General features: G+C 37.6%; 1 protein-coding gene across 8 annotated transcripts in view; it reads left to right on the plus strand.

Moving 5' to 3' along the window:
• The window catches only part of FUT8 (fucosyltransferase 8), a 356,993-nt gene that overhangs the window by 226,006 nt on the left and 109,882 nt on the right, over positions 1 to 21,105 (plus strand). For all 8 annotated transcript variants that reach the window (XM_023546260.2, XM_064292604.1, XM_064292606.1 and 5 more), the window contains one exon: positions 8,441 to 8,555. In XM_023546260.2, coding sequence (XP_023402028.1) covers positions 8,441 to 8,555 — 115 coding nt within the window. The remainder of the gene's footprint in view (positions 1 to 8,440; positions 8,556 to 21,105) is intronic.

Genomic DNA, 21,105 nt, shown 5'->3' on the forward strand with positions numbered 1-21,105 from the left:
TCTGAACCCCCAGCTAATGCTTTATGTTTCTGGTTAATACTGGGATTGTAGGTGGTTTCTAGAAGTGTATGTATGAAATATTTCATTTGTATATATACTTTTCTGACAAATGGAAGTAATTTTCTACTTTATAATTTTCACAAAAAGCTCATACTCGTAAGATTGCCTTGAGCAGAGGAGGAGAGAGTACAAAGTGTAGTGAAGGAGAAGGGCTGGGACTCTAACTAGCTCAGAATTATTCCCAAACCTCTGTCTACCACCAAATTGGATTTATGAAAGGTAAAAATTATCATCATCATCTCCTTATCTAAAACTCCTGAAGATTTTTCTTTTACCACCCTTTCATTCACTTATCTACTGTAATATATTTATTGAACATTTTCTACGTGACCAGCACTGTTCTAAGTGCTGATAAAAAAGCAGCTAAAAAAAAGGTCTGCTCTTAAATTATAGTAGGGGGAAATAGATAATAAGCAAAATAAAGAAGTAAATGATACTGTATATCAGAAAATAAAACTTGCTTGGAGAAAAAGAAATCAGAGAAGGAGGAAACAGAAAGCCAGGGGATGGTGGAGGTGGTGGTGGTGGATTTTTAAGTGGGATAGTCTGAGGAAGCCACATGGAAAAGATGACATTTGAGCAAATATTTGAAGGACATTTGAATGAGATATGTGGATATCTGGGCAATGAGCATTCCAGGTGAGGAAGGTATAAATGTAAATACCCCAAAACAGGAATATGCCTGACATGTTCAGAAGTTAGCAAGGAGACCAGTGTGGCTAAAGGAGAGACGCAAGGAAGACAGTAGTAGGAGATGAGATCAGAGAGGGAATAGTGGGCCTTTGGGAAGCCTTTTAGGTCGAAGTAATAACTTTGACTTTGAGTAAAATAAACAGCCAATTCATTAAGAATAGAGGTACAACAGGATTTGACTGATGTTTTAACAGGATCTGGCTACTATGTTGAGAACAGACCAATAGAGGTAGGCAAGAGTGGAAGCAGGGACACCTGTTTGGAGGTTATTTCAGTAATCCAAGTAAGAGAAGATGATGGCTCAGTTGGTAACAGCTGTGAAACGTGGTCAGAGAATAGCCATGTATTTGCTGACAGATTGTGCGTGGTGGGGGAGATGGTGTAAGAGAAATAGATGAGTCTTATGTTTTACTCTTTATTGGTAAATGCAAGTCATAGCTTTTATTTAATACAGTATACGTGAAGCCATCTGTGCCAGCCCTAAAGTTTCTCTTTCTAGTTTACCGGAGATTTTAGTTTACTCTGCAGGAAATCCACGAGGTTGTAATTGAAATTACTGATTCTATTCAGAGGGGGAAAGTATCTTTTTTTTTTAATTTTTACTGTGCTTTAAGTGAAAGTTTAACAGTCAAGTCAGGCTCTCACACAAAAACCCATATACACCTTGCTACATAGTCCGAATTGCTCTCCCCCAATGAGACAGCCCGCTCTATCCCTCCACTCTCTCTTTTCGTGTGCATTTCGCCAGCTTCTAACCCCCTCTACCCTCTCATCTCCCCTCCAGGTGGGAGATGCCAACAAAGTCTCAAGTGTCCACCTGATCCAAGAAGCTCACTCCTCACCAGCATCCCTCTCCAACCCATTGTCCAGTCCAATCCCTGTCTGAAGAGTTGGCTTCGGGAATGGTTCCTGTCCTGGGCCAACAGAAGGTCTGGGGGCCATGACCACCAGGGTCCTTCTAGTCTCAGTCAGACCATTAAGTCTGGAATTATGCGAGTTTGGGGTCTGCATCCCACTGCTCTCCTGCTCCCTTAGGGGTTCTCTGTTGTGTTCCCTGTCAGGGCAGTTATCGGTTGTAGCCGGGCACTATCTAGCTCTTCTGGTCTCAGGCTGATGTAGTCTCTGGTTTATGTGGCCTTTTCTGTCTCCTGGGCTCATAATTACCTTGTGTCCTTAGTGTTCTTCATTCTCCTTTGGTCCAGGTGGGTTGAGACCAGTTGATGCATCTTAGATGGCCACTTGCTAGCGTTTAATACCCCAGATGCCACTCTCCAAAGTGGGATGCAGAATGTTTTCTTAATAGATTTTATTATGCCAATTGACTTAGATGTCCCTGGAAACCATGGTCCCCAAACCCCTGCCCCTGCTACGCTGGCTTAGAAACATTCAGTTTATTCAGGAAACTTCTTTGCTGTTGTTTAGTCCAGTTGTGCTGACCTTGCCTGTATAGGATGTTGTCTTTCTCATCACCTAAAGTAGTTCTTATCTACTATCTAACTAGTGACTACCCTTCTCCCACCCTCCCTCCTTGCCCCCCATAACCATGAAAGAATATTTTCTTCTCTGTTTAAACTATTTCTCGAGTTCTTATAACAGTGGTCTTATACAATATTTGTCCTTTTGCAAGTGACTAATTCCGCTCAGCATGATGCCTTCCAGATTCCTCGATGTTATGAAATGTTTCACAGATTCTTCACTGTTCTTTATCGATGCGTAGTATTCCATTGTGTGAATATACCATGATTTATTTATCCATTCATCCGTTGATGGGCTCCTTGGTTGCTTCCATCTTTTTGCTATTGTAAACAGTGCTGCAGTGAACATAGGTATACATGTATCTGTTTATGTAAAGGCTCTTTATATCTTTATATACTTTTTTCTCTAGGATATTTTTCAAGGAGTGGGATTGCTGGATTGTATGGTAGTTCTATTTCTAGCTTTTGAAGGAAGTGGTTGTACGGTTTTACATTCCCACCAGCAGTGTATAAGTGTTCCACTTTCTCCACAACCTCTCCAATGTTTGTTATTTTGTGTTTTTTGGATTAATGCCAGCCTTGTTGGAGTGAGATGAAAGCTCATTGTAGTTTTGATTTCCATTTCTCTAATGGCTAATGATCGTAAGCATTTCCTCATGTGTCTGTTAGCTACCTGAATGTCTTCTTTAGTGAAGTGTCTATTCATATCTTTTGCCCATTTTTTAACTGGGTTATTTGTCTTTTTGTAGTTGAGTTTGTGCAGTATCATGTAGATTTTAGAGATCAGGGGCTGATCGGAAATGTCATAGCTAAAAACTTTTTCCCAGTCTGTGGGTAATCTTCTTTACTCTTTTGGTGAAGTCTTTGGATGAGCATAGGTGTTTGATTTTTAGGAACTCCCAGTTATCTAGTTTTTCTTCTGCATTGTTAGTAACGTTTTGTATACTGTATCTGCCGTGTATTAGGCCTCCTAGCATTGTCCCTATTTATTCTTTATCGTTTTAGATTTTATATTTAGGTCTTTGATCCATTTTGAGCTCGTTTTTGTGCATGGTATGAGGTGTGGGTCTTGTTTCATTTTTTGCAGATGGATATCCAGTTATGCCAGCACCATTTGTTAAAAAGACTGTCTTTTCCCCATTTAACTGTTTTGGGGCCTTTGTCAAATATCAACTGCTCATATGTGGATGGATTTATGTCTGGATTCTCAATTCTGTTCCATTGGTCTATGTATCTGTTGTTGTACCAGTACCAGGCTATTTTGACTACTGTGGCAGTATAATAGGTTCTAAAATCAGATAGAGTGAGGGCTCCCACTTTGTTCTTCTTTTTCACTAATGCTTTACTTATCTGGGGCTTCTTGCCCTTCCATATGAAGTTGGTGATTTGTTTCTCCATCTCATTAAAATGTTTTTGGAATTTGAATTGGAATTGCATTAAATCTATAGATCGGTTTTGGTAGAAGAGATATCTTTATAATGTTAAGTTTTCCTATCCATGAGCAGGGTATGTTTTTCCACTTATGTAGGTCTCTTTTGGTTTCTTGCAGAAGTGTTTTGTAGTTTTCTTTGTATAAGTCTTTTACATCTCTGGTAAGATTTATTCCTAAGTATTTTATCTTCTTGTGGGCTATTGTAAATGGTGTTGATTTGGTGATTTCCTCTTCGATGTTATTTTTGTTGGTGTAGAGGAATCCAACTGGTTTTTGTATGTTTATCTTGTATCCTGATACTCTGTTGAACTCTTCTATTAGTTTCAGTAGTTTTCTGGAGGATTCCTTAGGGTTTTCTGTGTATAAGATCATGTCATCTGCAAATAGAGATACTTTTACTTCTTCCTTGCCAATCTGGATGCGCTTTATTTCTTTATCTAGCCTAATTGCTCTGGCTAGGACTTCCAGCACAATGTTGAATAAGAGCAGTGATAAAGGGCATCCTTGTCTGGTTTCCGATCTCAAGGGAAATGCTTTCAGGCTCTCTCCATTTAGGATGATGGCTATTGGCTTTGTATAAATGCCCTTTGTTATGTTGAGGAATTTTCCTTCTATTCCTATTTTGCTGAGAGTTTTTTTTTTTATCATGAGTGGGTGTTAAACTTTGTCAAATGCCTTTTCTGCATCAATTGATAAAATCATGGGATTCTTGTCTTTTGTTTTATTTATATGATGGATTACATGAATTGTTTTTCTAGTGTTGAACCATCCCTGCATACCTGGTATGAATCCCACTTGGTCATAGTGAATTATTTTTTTGATATGTTGTTGAATTCTATTGGCTAGAATTTTGTTGAGGATTTTTGCACATACATTCATGAGGGATATAGGTCTGTACTCATATAGGGTCGCTATGAGTCAGAATCGATTCGACGGCACTGGGTTTGGTTTTTGTTTTTATAGGTCTGTAATTTTCTTTTTTTGTGGTGTCTTTACCTGGTTTTGGTATCAGGGGTATGCTGGCTTTATAGAATGAGTTTGGGAGTATTTCGTCCTTTTCTATGCTCTGAAATACCTTCAGGAGTAGTGGTGTTAACTCTTCTCTGAAAGTTTGGTGGAACTCTGCAGTGAAGCCATCCCGGCCGGGGCTTTTTTTTATTGGGAGTTTTTTGATTTCCTTTTCTATCTCTCCTTTTGTTGTGGGTCTTTTTAGTTGTTCTACCTCTGTTTCTGTTAGTTTAGGTAGGTAGTGTGTTTCTAGGAATTCATCCATTTCTTCTAGGTTTTCAAATTTGTTAGAGTACAACTTTTCATAGTAATCTGATGTGATTCTTTTAATTGCATTTGGGTCTGTTATAACATCTCCCATTTCATTTCTTATTTGGGTTATTGCTTCCTCTCCTGTATTTCTTTTGTTGGTTTGGCCAATGGTTTATCAATTTTGTTGATTGTTTCAAAGAACCAGCTTTTGGTCTTGTTAATTCTTTCAATTGTTTTTCTGTTTTCTATTTCATTTAGTTCTGCTCTAATTTTTATGATTTGTTTTCTTCTTGTTCCTGAGGGTTTCTTTTGTTGCTCTTTTTCTGTTTGTTCAAGTTGTAGGGATAATTCTTTGATTTTGGGCCTTCTTTTTGGATGTGTGCATTTATTGATATAAATTGACCTCTGAGCACTGCTTTCACTGTGTCCCAAAGGTTCTGATAGGAAGTGTTTTCATTCTCGTTGGATTCTATGAATTTCTTTATTCCATCCTTAATGTCTTCTATAGTCCAGTCTTTTTTGAGCAGGATATTGTTCAGTTTCCAAGTGTTTGATTTCTTTTCCCTGCTTTTTCTGTTACTGATTTCTTCTTTTATGGCCTTATGGTCAGAGAAGATGCTTTGTAATGTTTCAGTGTTTTACATTCTGCTCAGGCTTGCTTTATGACCTAATATGTGGTCTGCTCTAGAGAATGTTCCATGTGCACTAGAAGAGAAAAGTATACTTGGCTGTCGTTGGTCGGAGTGTTCTGTATATGTCTACGAGGTCAAATTGGTTGATTGTGGCATTTACATCTTCCGTGTCTTTATTGAGCTTTCTGGATATCCTTTTCTTCACCAAAAATGGTGTGTTGAAGTCTCCTACTATTATGGTGGAGCTGTCTATCTCACTTTTCAATGCTGATAGAGTTTGTTTTATGTATCTTGTAGCCGTCATTGGGCACATAAATATTTAATGTGGTTATATCGTCTTGGTATATTGTCCCTTTAATCATTATATAGTGTCCTTCCGGATGCTTTATGATGGATTTCACTTTAAAGTCTATTTTGTCAGAAATTATTATTGCCACTCCTGCTCTTTTTTGATTGTTGTTTGCTTGATATATTTTTTTCTGTCCTTTGAGTTTTAGTTTGTTTGTGTCTGTAAGTCTAAGGTGTGTCTCTTGTAGGCAGCATATAGATGGATCGTGTTTTTCAATCCATTCTGCCACAGAGTGGGAAAGTATCTTAACAATCAGTTTATTAGTTCAGACCAAAACCCAAAAACCAAACCCACTGCTGTCAAGTTGAATCCGACTCATAGTGACCTTATAGGACAGAGTAGAACTGCCCCATAGGGTTTCTAAGGCTGCGTATCTTTTACGAAAGCAGACTGCCACATCTTTCTCCCGTGGAGGATTGTGGGTTCCAACTGCCGACCTTTTCGATTAGTAGCAGAGTCCTTTAACCACTGTGCCACCAGGGATCCTTCTGGTTTAGAGCAAAGATTCTTAAATCATGGCCCATGGGCTAAATCTCACTCTCTGCCTGTTTTTGTAAATAAAGGCTTATTGGGAAACAGTCATACCCATTCATTTGCATATTGTGCATGGTGGCTTTCCTGCCACAACCAAAAACCAAACCAGTTGCCACTGAGTTGATGCCAACTCATAGCAACCCTATAAGACATATTAGAACTGCCCCATAGCGTTTCCAAGGAGCGGCTGATGGATTTTAACTGCCGACATTTTGGTTAGCAGCCTAGCTCTTAACCACTGCACCACCAAGGCTCCACAAAGGCAACAGAGACCCACAAAGCCTAAAATATTTACTATCTGACTCTTTACAGAAAATGTTTGCTGACCCCTGGTTTAGACCATTGTTTAAGAGTTGGATTAATATTTTCCTCTGATCGTTTTCTAACCAGATTATTTAAGTATGAAGATATAATTTAAGAGGGGACATGAAATGGTACTAGACAAAATAAAGAGGGACTGTGCAAAGGCATTTGACTGCATGGACCATAAGAAATTATGGATAACATTTAGAAGAATGAGAATTCCAGGGCATTTAAATTGTGCTCTTGAGGAACCTGTACATAAATCAAGAGGCAGTTGTTTGAACACAAGGGGATACTTCGTGGTTTAAAGTCAGGAAAGGTGTGCGTCAGGGTTGTATCCTTTCACCATACTTACTCAATCTGTATGCTGAGCAATTAATCTGAGAAGCTGGGCTATGTGAAGAATGTAGCATCAGGATTGGAGGAAGACTCATTAACTACCTGTGTTACGAAGATGACACAACCTTGCTTGCTGAAAGTGAAGAGGACTTGAAGATCAAAGGTTACAGCCTTCAGTATGGATTACACATTAACATAAAGAAAACAAAAATCCTCACAACTGGACCAATAAGCAACATCATGATAAACGGAGAAGAGATCGAAGTTTTCAAGGTTTTCATTTTACTTGGATCCACAATCAACACCTGTGGAAGCAGCAATCAAGAAATCAAACAACCATTGCGTTGGGCAAATCTGCTGCAAAAGACCTCTTTAAAGGGTTGAAAAGCAAAGATGTCACTTTCAGGACTAAGGTGTGCTTGATCCAAGCCACGATGATCTCAGTCGCCTCATATGTATGTGAAAGGTGGAAAATGAATAATGAAGAGGGAAGAAGAATTGACGTCTTTGAATTGTGGTGTTGGCAAAAAATATTGAATATACAGCCCTAAAATGCCCCTTAGAAGCAAGGATGACAAGACTTTGTCTCAAATACTTTGGACATGTTATCAGGAGGGACCAGTCCCTGGAGAAGGGCATCATGCTTGGTAAATTAGAGGGTCAGCAAAAAAGAGGAAGACCCTCAAGGAGATAGATTGACACAGTGGCTGCAACAATGCGCTCAAGCATAACAACGATTGTAAGGATGCAGGACCGGACAGTGTTTCGTTCTGTTGTACATAGGGTCATTATGAGTCAGAAGCGACTTGATGACACCTAACAACAACAGCATATTAATACTGGAGCCCTGGTGGTACAGTGATTAAGAGCTCGCCTGCTAACCAAAATGTTGGTAGTTCGAATCTACCAGCTGCTCCTTGGAAACCCTGTGGAGCAATGCTACTCTGTTCTATAAGGTCTTTATGATTTGGAATGGACTCGATGACAACGGGTATATACAAATACTAGAATCAACTTATTTCTCTCACTTGTGTTAATCTACCTATTTCTTTGCTATGGTTGTCCACTTCCTCCTGATCCCTGTTATACTTTGTCTGTGTTGAGAAATAAGTGCAGCTGACTAGCCTGGGGTGGGGGGTGGGAAATGTATGCTTTTCTCAGCAGTAAAAATTTACTGTAAGAATAAATCTTGGATGGTAGAAACCAATTGTTGAATTTCACAACGTTGATAGAAAATAAAAGATGAGTACTAGCATCAATGCTGAGCATCAGTCTTTATAAAGAATTTGGCTGTCTTCTCATGACTTTGTATAACCCTATGACACAGTGCAAATAAGTTTTCCAATGTTGCTTGCTTTTACAGGTCTATAATGACGGATCTATACTACCTCAGTCAAACAGATGGAGCAGGTGATTGGCGGGAAAAAGAGGCCAAAGATCTGACAGAGCTGGTCCAGAGAAGAATAACGTATCTTCAGGTAAGAAGGTTAGATTAAAAAAGAAACAAGTGACAAAGAAGGAAAATTATGATAAAACTAAACATAAGCATCGCTGTTGGTTTTTAATGTTCCTGACCCTTGCCTTGAAAGTATTTACTCACTCGTTTCACAGAGGAGCCCTGGTGGTGCAGTGGTTAAGAGCTACAGCTGCTAACCAAAAGGTTGACCATTTGAATCTACCAACTGCTCCTTGGAAATCCTATGGGTCAGTGCTACTCTGTCCTATAGGGAGGCTATTAGTCAGAATTGACTGGATGGCAATGAGTTTTTTTTTTTTTTTTTTTTCATGTATTTATTTAGAAAGACGCTATGTTATGCCTTGAGTAGAATACTAAGATGGCTGAAACAAGGTTCCTGCCATAAAGGAGGCTACTTCTTATACACACAACAAAAAAAACTACAATACAAAGTAGAAAGTGCTATGTTTTATAAGAGAGATATCAATGAAAAGCTTATTTGAGTTTTTAGGAAGGAAACATCAGAGATGGTTTTGTGGAAGAGATATTATTTGAGCTGAACTGTAAAAGATAGGATTTCAGCGAAAATGGAGAAGAGCAATCCAGCTGGAGGATGTGATGTAAGCAATGGCCCATAGCTGGGAAACAGCAGTAAAAAAAACCAAAACAAAACAAAAAACCTGTTACCATCAAGTTGATTCGATTCTGACTCATAGTAATCATATAGGGCAGAGTAGAACTGCCCCATAGGGTTTCCAAGGCTGTAAATCTTTATGGAAGCAGACTGCCATACTTTTTGGTTAGCAGCTGAGTACTTAACCACTGTACCACTGGGTTCCTTTGGGAAAGAGCAGTGCAGGAACTCAAGTGAAAATAAGGTAGTTCAGTTTGTCTTGAATTTTACGTTGTGTGAAAAAGACAGAGAAAATAAATTGGAAAAGTAGGTTTAGGAACCAGATGACAGAGATCTTTGGCTGCCAGGTTAAGGAGTTTAAGCATCATAAGCAGAAAGTGGTCACCTATAGATTTTATGTGTTGTATTTTTTTATAAACATCTTTATAGTGACAGACAGGACATGTAAATAAAGGGAAAACCCCAAATCCCAGACCCTTTTAAATTAATCCTGTTCATATTTTTCCTGTGTGTGCTTTCTTTCTGTTCTTATTAATATGAATACACAGTCTTACATATTTATAAGGATAGAATTGATTTACTTTTTGAAGTTTTTTTTTTTTTTTTTTTTTTTTTTGCTTATCAAAAAAGTTAAACCCACATCCATTGCCATCAAATTGATTCCAATTCACAGTGACCCAAAAGGACAGGGAAGAGCTGCACCACAGGTTTCCAAGGCTGTAATCTTTATGGAAGCAGACTGCCACATCTTTCTTGCATGGAACAGCTGGTGGGTTTGAACTGCTGACATTTTGATTAGCAGCTGAGCACTTAACCATTGCTCCACCAGGGCGCACTTTTTTTTTTTTTTGCTTAACAATATACCATAAGCGTTTTTCTAATTTGGAGTCATAATAATGAAATGTTTTTTACACATAAGAATGGCATGATGAGAGTGCTTTAGTGATGTTAGTAATGGAAGAGACTAGAGTCAGGGAGTGTAGTGTTTTGCTTGGAGTGGTTTAGTGTTGGGAGAGACTAGAAACAGGGAGACAGGCCATTTAGGATATGAGGACAGTGCAGGTGAGAAGTATTGAAGAATGTGGCAGTTTGCACTGGGGAGAGAGACAAATTTGAGAGAGACTGGGAAAATGGAATTGATAGGTCTTGCCAAGTAGGTGAATGATCAGAGATGGCTGGGATAATGGGGACATCATTAACTGACAAGAAATGCAGAGATGGAATCGTCTTCAGGGAAGAATAACGAATAAGTAGAATTCTTCAAATTGGAAAAGTCGAAATGGCCACAGACTCCCTCTACCTCCATCCTTTTTTAATGCTGTCGATGGCACACTTCGCTTTCCTTTCAAGGTCAAAGTGTCTTTATAAAAGCAAAGTGACAGCCAGTGAATTGCTCCTGTATATCTCAAGGTGCATATTTTCCTACGCTTAAATAGGAAAAAAATAGAAAATCAAGTGCTTATCATTAAAAACCAACCTGATCTTGGCGTGCTGTCTTGGTCTCATACTCCCATGGCCGTTCATCAGAGGCATCTGCAGAGTTAGAAACATTTCACCTCCTGTAGGGAAGAGGTAATTATCTCCTATCAACTGGATCCTTATTCAATGAACTATAAACAGCTGGTGGTGCAGAACCATCGTCCTCATCTAAAATGGAAATAACTGTGGTCTCTGAGCTTCTTCCATTTCCACATATTTATTAAGTTTTCACCTACAAAAATTATATTTAAACCGTGATCTGGTCATAGTTCAGCTCTCCACATTGTAACACGTGCTTGCTATCTGCTATAGTTAATTTCCCCTCCCAGCACCCCCGCCCCCACCTGGTTTTTAAGTGACCAAGTGCTTTCACTTGTAGTGCTAATTTGGTCCTATGTATGCTGATTTTTATAATTCTATATTAGAGTATCTCAATTATTAATCATGCTAAGGTTTTAAAATTCAATGGACTTTTTGCATCTTTTAAGCTATAAAAATAGCAAAACTAAACATTTCACTTGATCTTAACTTTAGCTTCAAATATTGCTATTTAACAAATTCTTCCATGCTTTTCTCTTTTTTTCCATTGGGAAGAAAAACTGGTTTTTAATATTCAAGGGCATAAGGAAAACCTCAGTAGGAAAAATATATTTTGGAAAAATGCTTTTCTTTAATGTATTCATAATCTCTTTTTCCATTAGACTATAAAGTTACTTTAAAGTTAGGAGCTATATATTTAACGTATTATTTGAAGTTAAGGTTAAGTATGCCAGTCACTCATTCTTCTTCTTCTCTGGATAGAAGTGAATAAGGGCCCCTTCCCCCATCCCAACAAAATAAGCATATACATTTGGAAGAAATATTTCCTCTGACTGGAATTTTAATTCTCAGCGCATTTTTAGGCATAACAACAACTTACAAAATAATTTGTCACTGGTTTAACTATATGGATTAGTCAGTCTAATCAGAAAAGTAGACCTATTGATATAGGTAAAAAGTGACTAAAGAGCTTTTTCTATTATAACTTTTTTTAGTGTTCAAATCTATTGGTGTTTCTATACCATTATTTTAAGTGAAATATTACTGTGAAAGGCTATTTAAGCAACTTAGACTGTGAAAGACTCAAACAGGGCATAAAAAATGAGTATAGGATACTATGAAATAAAGCTAAAAAAGGGTATATATAAAAGAAGAAAACTTTGACTTTTGATACCTGTACCCAACACCCAGTGCTGTCGAGTTGATTCTGACTCATAGCGACCCTATAGGATAGAGTAGAACTGCCCCATAGAGTTTCCAAGGAGCACCTGGTGGATTCAAACTGCCGACCCGTTGATTAGCAGCTGTAGCACTTAGCCACTATGCTACCAGGGTTTCTTTTGATACCTATACCCAAAATAAAATAAGCAGTTCTTATAAGTTATTAATAGAGATTTCAGAAGGCTTTTCTTGTTTAGCCCATCAGCCAGTTCTATTCAGAGTTGCGGGTTCCTCCTATAGTGACTATTTATAGGTTTTTTTTTTTTTATAGTTTAGCCACATGATTATAATCAACTAAGCAATTCATTCAGAAACTATAAAACCCGGTGCACTATAGTGAACATTAAATCAAGCTACTTTTCTCTAACTTTTCACCCAATCTCATGGCAATAGATATTTTCAAAGTATAATTTTGATCTTAAAATTATTCATTATAACTTTATAATGCATTTTTTATTCTTGTCTCCTGGATTTACATGTAAATATCTGAGTCAGTCATATAAATAGTGTGGTCTAGTGTTTTTCTATTAATTATGAATTAATTTTAATATATGAGAGATTGATGAATGAGTTAATCTTGGTAATGTTCTTAGAGATCTTTTGAAAGGTACACTGGATCATAATAAATTTATCTCTGTGTAGGAAATAATAGGGAACAGGAAATGTTTTTAATATTTTAAGCCTATTTGGCAGATTTTAATCATTTAAATATTTTATTGTATTCCTGATATTTAATTCAGATAATTTCTTAATTTACTTTCAATGATTGGTTTGGGTACCAGTGATTAGGTAGTTTACAACGTTTTCAGTTTCACTAGATTTTTACTAGTACTGATGAAATTTATTATTTATTCTCATTATCATCAACAATTTATTAAACCCTGATTTGTTCAAAGTATAATGCAAGATCCAGTATGAAGAAAACAACCTGGATTAAGGTCCTGTCTTAATCTGTAACAGGTTTCATTTTTAATCTAAAGTTTTTCTTTTTGTAATTCTCCAATCCTTTGAATTGAGCAAATATTATCTCATGAAAATTCTGCTTAACTTATAGTTTAACAGAGCAGTTATGACAAAGAGCTTGGCCTCAATTTTAGGTTTCCATTCATTTAAAGTATAACTTGGCTTTATTTGGCAGGGGCAATTTTACTGGATTCTGTTACAGGAAATGCGGGGAAATAAAGTGGTATTTTGACAACAGGAACTTAGTGAGGCAAAGCCCATGATTTTCCAAATTAAATTAATTTTCTCTGTAGAGTTGAAGCCTCTATGGCACGGTATTCAAAGACGAAGTAGATTTAAAGATCTTAATGATCTCATTGAGGATAACCCAGGTATACTATTACGTTCAAGTAGAATGGACCAAGCAAATCTCCTATGGTGTTAGTCTTTTAAATGTTTATTTAAAAAATTCTTCATCTATAATATGTAACATTTGGTTATTTTAAATATCCTTTTGTTCTGATCTTTACTGTTGTGCTACATAAATCATAACAGATTGAGAAAATGCTGTTGGTTATATTTCTGTAGTTCCTAATAGACCTTAGCCTCCTTTTAAAAACTGTATATTGCTGAGATTTTCGTTGAGTCGACGTTTTACCATAATGTGAGTCATTCCCCTAGACTTTTGAGTGATTTTGCATGGAAGAGATTTTCTTGTTATTATGGTTATTGGAATTTACCTTATAGTTTCTAGTCAGCTTGTGAAAGAGGCCTGTGTAATGCATTGCTTTAGTTTCTGAACTTGTTTGGACCAGTTGGAAGTGTGCAACTCTGGTGGAGAACACTGCTAGTTAGGGCAAATAGCTTCTGGGAAAAGATGTTTACAAGTTACCTTGAAATTATCTGTCTTCTGGTATAGGATCCCAAAAGTTGACATTTCAAGCAAAACTGAGCTCATTTTAGGTTGAACTGAAATAATGTATATAAAAAGTAGCAATAGTGAAAGATTTGTTGTTGTTTGCTTAGGGGCTTTGTTTTGTGGTTTGAATGAGACTTTTACTGAAAATTGGTAGGTTGCTATTTTTTCTTTTTTCTGAGAAAGAAAACTGACAGAAGTAAAAATGGAGAACAACTATTTCACTTTTAAATGAGGACAGAAATTTTTCTTTTCAATTAAAAAATAATGGTCTAATCGGAGAAACAGAAAATGGTTCTGTTCCTATTCAGTGGATGTAGATAGTCTTTTGGGATGAAAAGGGGACAGATCACACTAAGAACACATATTTCAGTTGTTGGGGAAACCCTCCACTCCAACACAGGATGTATCCGATCTCATTTTTCTTTGACAGGACTAATTCTTTAAAATGGATTTAAGTCTAGAATATACTATAAACTTTATTTATCTGATAGCGTACTGACCTTGAGATCAAACAAATCGTCAGTTGTTCTCAGAGTTGTGAAGTGTGTTCTACTAAGTGATTCAAACAGCAGTTGTAATTTCCCCAACAGGAGTGGGAATCAGCAGAAAGCCAGAGGTGGTAATAATGGTAACTCATTAGGAAACATCATCAGTTTAACTGCATTAAAATACTTACTTACTAAATATCTAAAACAGCTTGGTTGGGGAGAAATCTTCAGAACCTTTCCCTGTTTGAAAGAAGTTATTAGTTTGAGGTGAGATCAGATAGGGTAAAGTGTATAGTTTCTCAGAAACCAAGACTTAATGGTCTACTGAAAAAGAGAATACCTTCCCCAAGTTAAAAAACATAAGCAAGTTCAATTGACAGGACAATAAGAAGTGGAATTGGATATGGTGGCAAGGTTAGCTTCCATGAAGTGAAAAAGGGGAATTCTCTACTGGAAGTTGGCTAAGGACAAAATGGTAATAAGGAAGTAAAGAAGAAAATTTATTGAAGGTCATTGTCTAAGCTTTATTGAAAACTATGCTATCTTGAATTCTGATAAATTTAACAGGATGTGGAACTATAGCTCTGATTGAATAGTTCATTTGTTCATTCATACATTCGACAAGTACTTTAATGTACTGGGCACTAGATATATTGCTGGGGATATAGCGGTGAACCAGACATGGTGTCTGTCCTCAGGAAGCTTGAAATCTAGTAACATTCTGGGAGTATTCTGAACTAACTGTATGCACACACACACACCATTTATTTTTTTTATCCCTACTGTATTAGTTTCCTAGGGTTTAACATAAGAAATTACCACAAAGTAGATAATTTATTCTTTTATAATCCTGGAGGCTAGAAATCTAATCTCCAAAGACTCTAGAGGAATGTCCTTCCTTATCTCTGGTAGTCCCGGTCATTCCTTGGCTTGCTGCATAACTCTAATCTCTGCCTGCATCTTCATGTGCTCTCTTCTCTCTGTGTCTGTGTCTTTTTTTATAAGGACACCAGTCATACTGGATTAGGGCCCATGTTACTCTGGTATGACCTCATGCTAATTGTATCTGCAAAGACCATATTTTCAAGTAAAGTCGCATTCACAGGAACTGGGGGGTTAAGACTTCAGCGTATCTTTTCTGGGGACACAAGCCCACAATACTTGGTATAGTCTTCTTAATTTTAACTATTCTAGTGGGTGTATAATGGTATATCATTGTGATTTTAATTTGGATTTCTGTGGAGAAATAAGTTCCTTTATGTGGCCTTTTGCTTTGATTCTTTGGAAAAACAGCTAAGCCCTAAGCCCGGAGTAGTTACCTTTGCTCTTGGTTTCTACATCAGACGGTTTGTTACTTTTGTCCAGGTTAATTCACATTTCCTGGGCAAGTTGTGAACAACTTGGCTTTTTCTCTGGCCCTGGGCTGCAGCCTGCCCTGTAATTAGTATGTACCTTGCAGGGATTGGTCAATATGCCCATGCAAATGAAGTGACTATGGACTATGCAAATTAGGTGACTATATTCTACTATGCAAATGAGGTGTCTGTGGCCTACCGAGAGGAAATTGGTCAGTTGGGGCCATGCCTTGAAATTGACAAGGAGCTATGTAGATATATATGTAGCCAGCCCTACAGAGGTTTTTTAGATGAGACAGAAAGAAGAGAAGCAGCAGGAAGAAGCAGGAGAAAGAGAGGAGAAGCAGAGAGAGGAGGCAGGGAACCTCCTGAAAGATCTGTAATATGGTCAAAGGCTGTAACACTGAAGACAGTGAGAGGCCCAGAAGAGGCCCAGTGGCAGAGTTGGCGTCAGCAGATGAGACAGGCCTGGAAGACAGCTGGCAGTCACAGATGGCAGAGCTGAGAGGAGCCTGTCCTTGGGGCGGAGAGGAGGCCTGTCCTGAGAGAGAGAGAGAGTCCTGAAGACGAGAGAGCTGCCCTGCACTGAAGAAGGGAGACTGCCAGCATGCTTCCTGACCCTGATCCTCAGTTGTAACCTGTCATACCCTGTTATTGTATTTATAAACCACTTACTGTAAGTACAGTTCATAAGTTCTGTGAGACGGTGCAGCAAATTGCTGAACCCAAACAGGGGAGGGAAAAGTGCTGAGGAGAGGGAGACTGGCCAGTGTCAGAGACGGAGTGGTATAGCAGCTCGGAGAATGTGGAAATCTGGGATATGTTTGACCTCTGCCTCATGGAAATTGGCTTTGTGCTGATTCTTATATCTGAAATTATTCAGACAGTTTCCCTATTATTAATGTTGTCGAACATCTTTATATATGCTTTTTTTCCCCTAAATTTTATTTATTTTGTTATTGTTTAGAATATACACAGCAAAACATACGCCAATTCAACAGTTCCTACATATACAATTTAATGACATTGATTACATTCCTCAAGTTGTGCAAGCATTCTCACCCCCCTTTTCTCAGTTGTTCCTCCTCCCTTAACATAAATTCACTGCCCCCTAAGGCTCCTATCTAATCTTTTGAGTTGCTGTTGTCAATTTGATCCCATATAGATAGCTCTTAAAAGAGCGTAATGTTCAAGGCAGAACTTTTTTACTAGTTGAGCTTAACTATTGTTGGGTTTTAACATGACTTCAGGGGATATTTTTGGTTTAAGGTTTAGGATGACTTCAAGGGATATTTTTGGTTTAAGGGTAATAGTTTCAGGGGTACATCCAACTTCCATGGCTCCAGAAAGTCTAGAGTCCATGAGAGTTTGAAATGCTGTTCTGCATTTTCTCCTTTTGATCAGGATACTTCTGTGGAATCTTTGATCAAAATGATCAGTAATGGTAGCTAGGTGCCATCCAGTTCTTCTGGTCTCAGGGCAAAGGAGGCAATTAGCCATACAGTCCATATCCTTCTCCTATTCCTAACTCTCCTTCTTCTTCTGTTGCTCCCGATGAATAGAGACCAATTGTTGTGCCTTGAATGCTGCTTGCACTCTTTTGACTCCGGGCACTACTCAATGAACTAGGAGGTAGAACAGAAGCACTAAATACATTATTAGGCCAATTAACTGGGATGTCCCATGAAACCATGACCATAAACCTCCAAACCAAGGAACCAAATCCCATGAAGTATTTGATTCTAAATAAGCAACCTCAGCAGCTAGTCTTTTTTTTTTTTTTTGGTCATTGTTTTAAATGTATCTATCACACTTTTGCTTTTTTACATAGATTGAACTTTTCACAGGTATACAACTTATTGACAGCAATTATAGTAATCGATTGTGCAACCCTACCCTTAATCGATTGTCAAATATATGGTTTCTGAAGATATTCTCCCAGTTAGTAGCTTGTCTTTTCACTTCTTTGGTAAAACCTTTTGATGAACAAAAGTTTTTAATTTTTATGAGATCCCATTTATTTATTTTGTCTTTCACTGTTTGTGCTTTTGTTATTATGTTAGATAATCCATTGTTGAAAGTTAGGCCTTACAGCATTGTCCCTGCTTTTTCTTGGAAGAATTTTGTGAGTTTGCACATTCAGGTTGTTAATCCATTTTGAATTTGTTTTTGTGTATGGTGTGAGGCCTGGGTCCTGTTCCATTTTTCTGCATGTGGAAATCCAATTTCCCCAGCACAATTTATTAAAGAGATTCTTCTTTCCCCTTCAAATGGACTTAGCACTCTTATCAAAAATCAGTTGACCATAGGTGTGTGGGTTTAAATGGACTCTCAATTCTATTCCATTGGTCTGTGTGTCTACTGTTATACCAGTACCAGGCTGTTTTGATTACTGTAGCTATATAGTATGTTTCAAAATCAGGAACTGTGAGTTCTACTTCGTTCTTCTCTTTCAACATTGCTTTAGCTTTTCAGGGCCTCTTGCCATTCCATATAAAGTTGAAGATTGATTTTTCTATTTATTTCTATTTATGTAAAGAAGGCTGTTGGAATTTTGATTGGACTTGGCCTTGAAGCTACAGATCGCTTTGGGTAGACATCTTCACAATATTAAGCTCTCCGATCCATGAACATAGACCGTCTTTTCATTTATTTAAGTCTTTTTTAATCTCTTTCAGCAGTGTTTTATACTTTTATTGTATAAGTCCTTCATGTCCCAGGTTAATTTTATTACTAGGTATTTTATTCTCTTAGGTGCTGTTGTAAATGGGATTGTTTCCCTAATTTACCTTTCAGATTTCTCATTGCTGGTATATAGAAAGCCCACTGATTTTTTGTTTGTTGACCTTCTTCCCTGCAACTTTGCTAAATTCCTGTATTAGTTCTAGAAGTTTTTCATATGCTTTTTTGATATCTGTGTATTTTCTTTGGGAAGTGTCTGTTCAAATATTTTACCCTTTTTTTTTTTTTTTAAATTGGGATGGTTGTTATTATTGAGTTGTCAGAGTTCTTTGTATAGTCTAGATATGAGTCCCTTGTTGGGTGTATGTTTTGGAAATCCTTTCTGCCAGTCTGTAACTTACCTTTTTATTTTCTTAACAATGTCTTTTGAAGAGTAAATGTTTTAAATTTTGGTGAAGTCTAACATTAATTTTTTTCTTTTATAGTTTATACTTTTAAATGTCAGATTTAATTTTTTTTTCCCAAATCTTAGATGACTAGAATTTTTTCCTGTTTTCTTTTTTCCCCCCTCGGAGTTTCATACTTTCAGCTCTTAAATTTAGATCTCTAATCTATTTCGAGGTATGATGTAAGATAAAAGTTGAGTTTTATTTTCCCGCATATAAGATACCTACTATCTATGACCCAGAAAAAAATGAGCAGCTGATAGTGTAGGTGCTGTTCCCAAAATCATTTAGTCTTTGAGGGTAGCAACATCTAACTAAGATATTACCCTTTTTACTTTCTTGACTATGAGTTGAATTTAAATCTGAATCTCTTAAATTTAGGTGTATTAGCCACGTATCTACTTGGTTTGAAGGATATTCCATTTCCTCAGTAATTTTCCATTCCTAGAAATATGCCTTTTTTTCCCAAGAAGTATAAAGTTTCGCTGTAGTTAGATTGTGTTCTAGATCATAGTATAATTCCAAAAACAATTTTCCAAATCTTAAAGCAGATCTGATTTCCACATGAGTAGTGTCGCTATGAGTCAGAATTGACTCGACAGCAACAGGTAAATGGGTAGTGTGATAACTAATAATTTTGATCCTGACCGCAGAGTACCAGGCCAGAGGTTCATCTTCCAGAATCCCAATCCCAGTTTCAACGAGGCAATATTTTTGGAGTAGCAAGACTCCCATGAAGAGAAAATAGAGGCTTGTGAGCAGAGGCAGAATCAGGTTTTCGGGACAGATCTGAAGACTATGCAATTTTCAGTGCTCTCTTTTATGAAAAAGAATACAAAATATGAGTATACAGTAAATATTAAAGTAAATATTCATTTAGAATGAAAAAAGAAATCTCAACAAATTACAAATTTTGTTGTGATTTTAAACCCTACGTTTTTGAGAATATCAACGAGAACTAGGCACCATTGAGAACTGACTCTCTCACTTCTCTTATCACCTTCTACATCCTGTACTGGGTGTTATAGAACACTATCTTAGGCTGGATTCTCTAGAGAAGGAAACCAATAAAGCGTATAAATATATATACAGAGATTTATATCAAGGAAATGGCTCACACAGTTGTAGAGGCTGGAGCGTTCCAAGCCCATGGGTCAGGACCAGGGCTTCTCCTAATTCACATAGCCAAAGGGGCTGGCGAACCCAAGATCAGCAGGTCACAGAGCAGGGCTGTTGCTTACAGGCTGTGAAGATCAACTAATTCCAAGATTGGCAGGCAAGACCACAGGTAAGCTGCTAGCTCAAATCCCAAGAACCAGAGATCAGATGAGCAGGAGGCAGCTGCTGGATCCAGATTGAGCAAAAGCCCACGACCTTGCCAGAATGTCCACTTATATTTGATGCAGGTGACATGCCCCAAGGAAACTCCCTTTCAACTGATTAACTGCTTATAGCGTATCCCATCAGGGAGGTGATCACATATCAAATCTTAACAGGGAAGTGATCACAACATTATACAACTGCCAAAACACTGAGAATCGTGGCCCAGCCAAGTTGACACACAACCTTAACCATCACAGACACATTCATAACACAGTGTAACCTCTTTCATCTATTTATGTCACAAAAATAACTGCACAAAGGCAAGTATGAACCACATTAATATCTGCCTTTAAACCCAAACTAAATGAATCCTCAGCTTTATTTCCCTATAATAGGATCCCAGAAATGCTGATTCATTCCTACTCAACACCAACAACTAGGAAATGAGATGGGAGGGAGTTCCTAGTGGAAAAACACAGCTGTCTTAATTCACTGTGGTCAAAATATCGACCTTTGCAAATTTTAGAAAAACATACGACCAGGTGAATACATTGCACAAGTTCCTCCCAGGGCCTTTGAAGGGACCTATGATTTTTAAATGGTCCCCTTAGTTTCAGTGAATCCACTGTGACCCTAAGGAAGCCCTTTTCATTGAACTGAGAGAGAACCTGAAGTCCCTAAGGATTTCTTGTCCTGCTCCAAAGGCATAGGATTACCTAAGGACACCTGCAGAAACCTGAAACAGAGAAAAACAGCCTCTAATATTGCAAAATTAGATAAAAAGTAATAGATACTGACCCTATAAGATTGAACAGGCTCTGTTTTAAGTACATTGATATAATGAAAAAAATCTAGGCGCCTCCAGTTAAAAATGTGCTTTAATTTGATATCACAACAGCAGTTTTTCATTAAAGTGTACGCACCTCTGACTAGGACTTGCACCCTCCATTATTACTCTCTAGAGCCTGCACCACTTTCACAAACTGACCAGCTCACAATTGTGTGTCAGCGTCTTGTTCACGGACTGCCTACAACTTTTGTGTA

Source organism: Loxodonta africana, chromosome 10, assembly GCF_030014295.1.
Source record: "Loxodonta africana isolate mLoxAfr1 chromosome 10, mLoxAfr1.hap2, whole genome shotgun sequence".
NCBI lineage: Eukaryota > Metazoa > Chordata > Mammalia > Proboscidea > Elephantidae > Loxodonta > Loxodonta africana.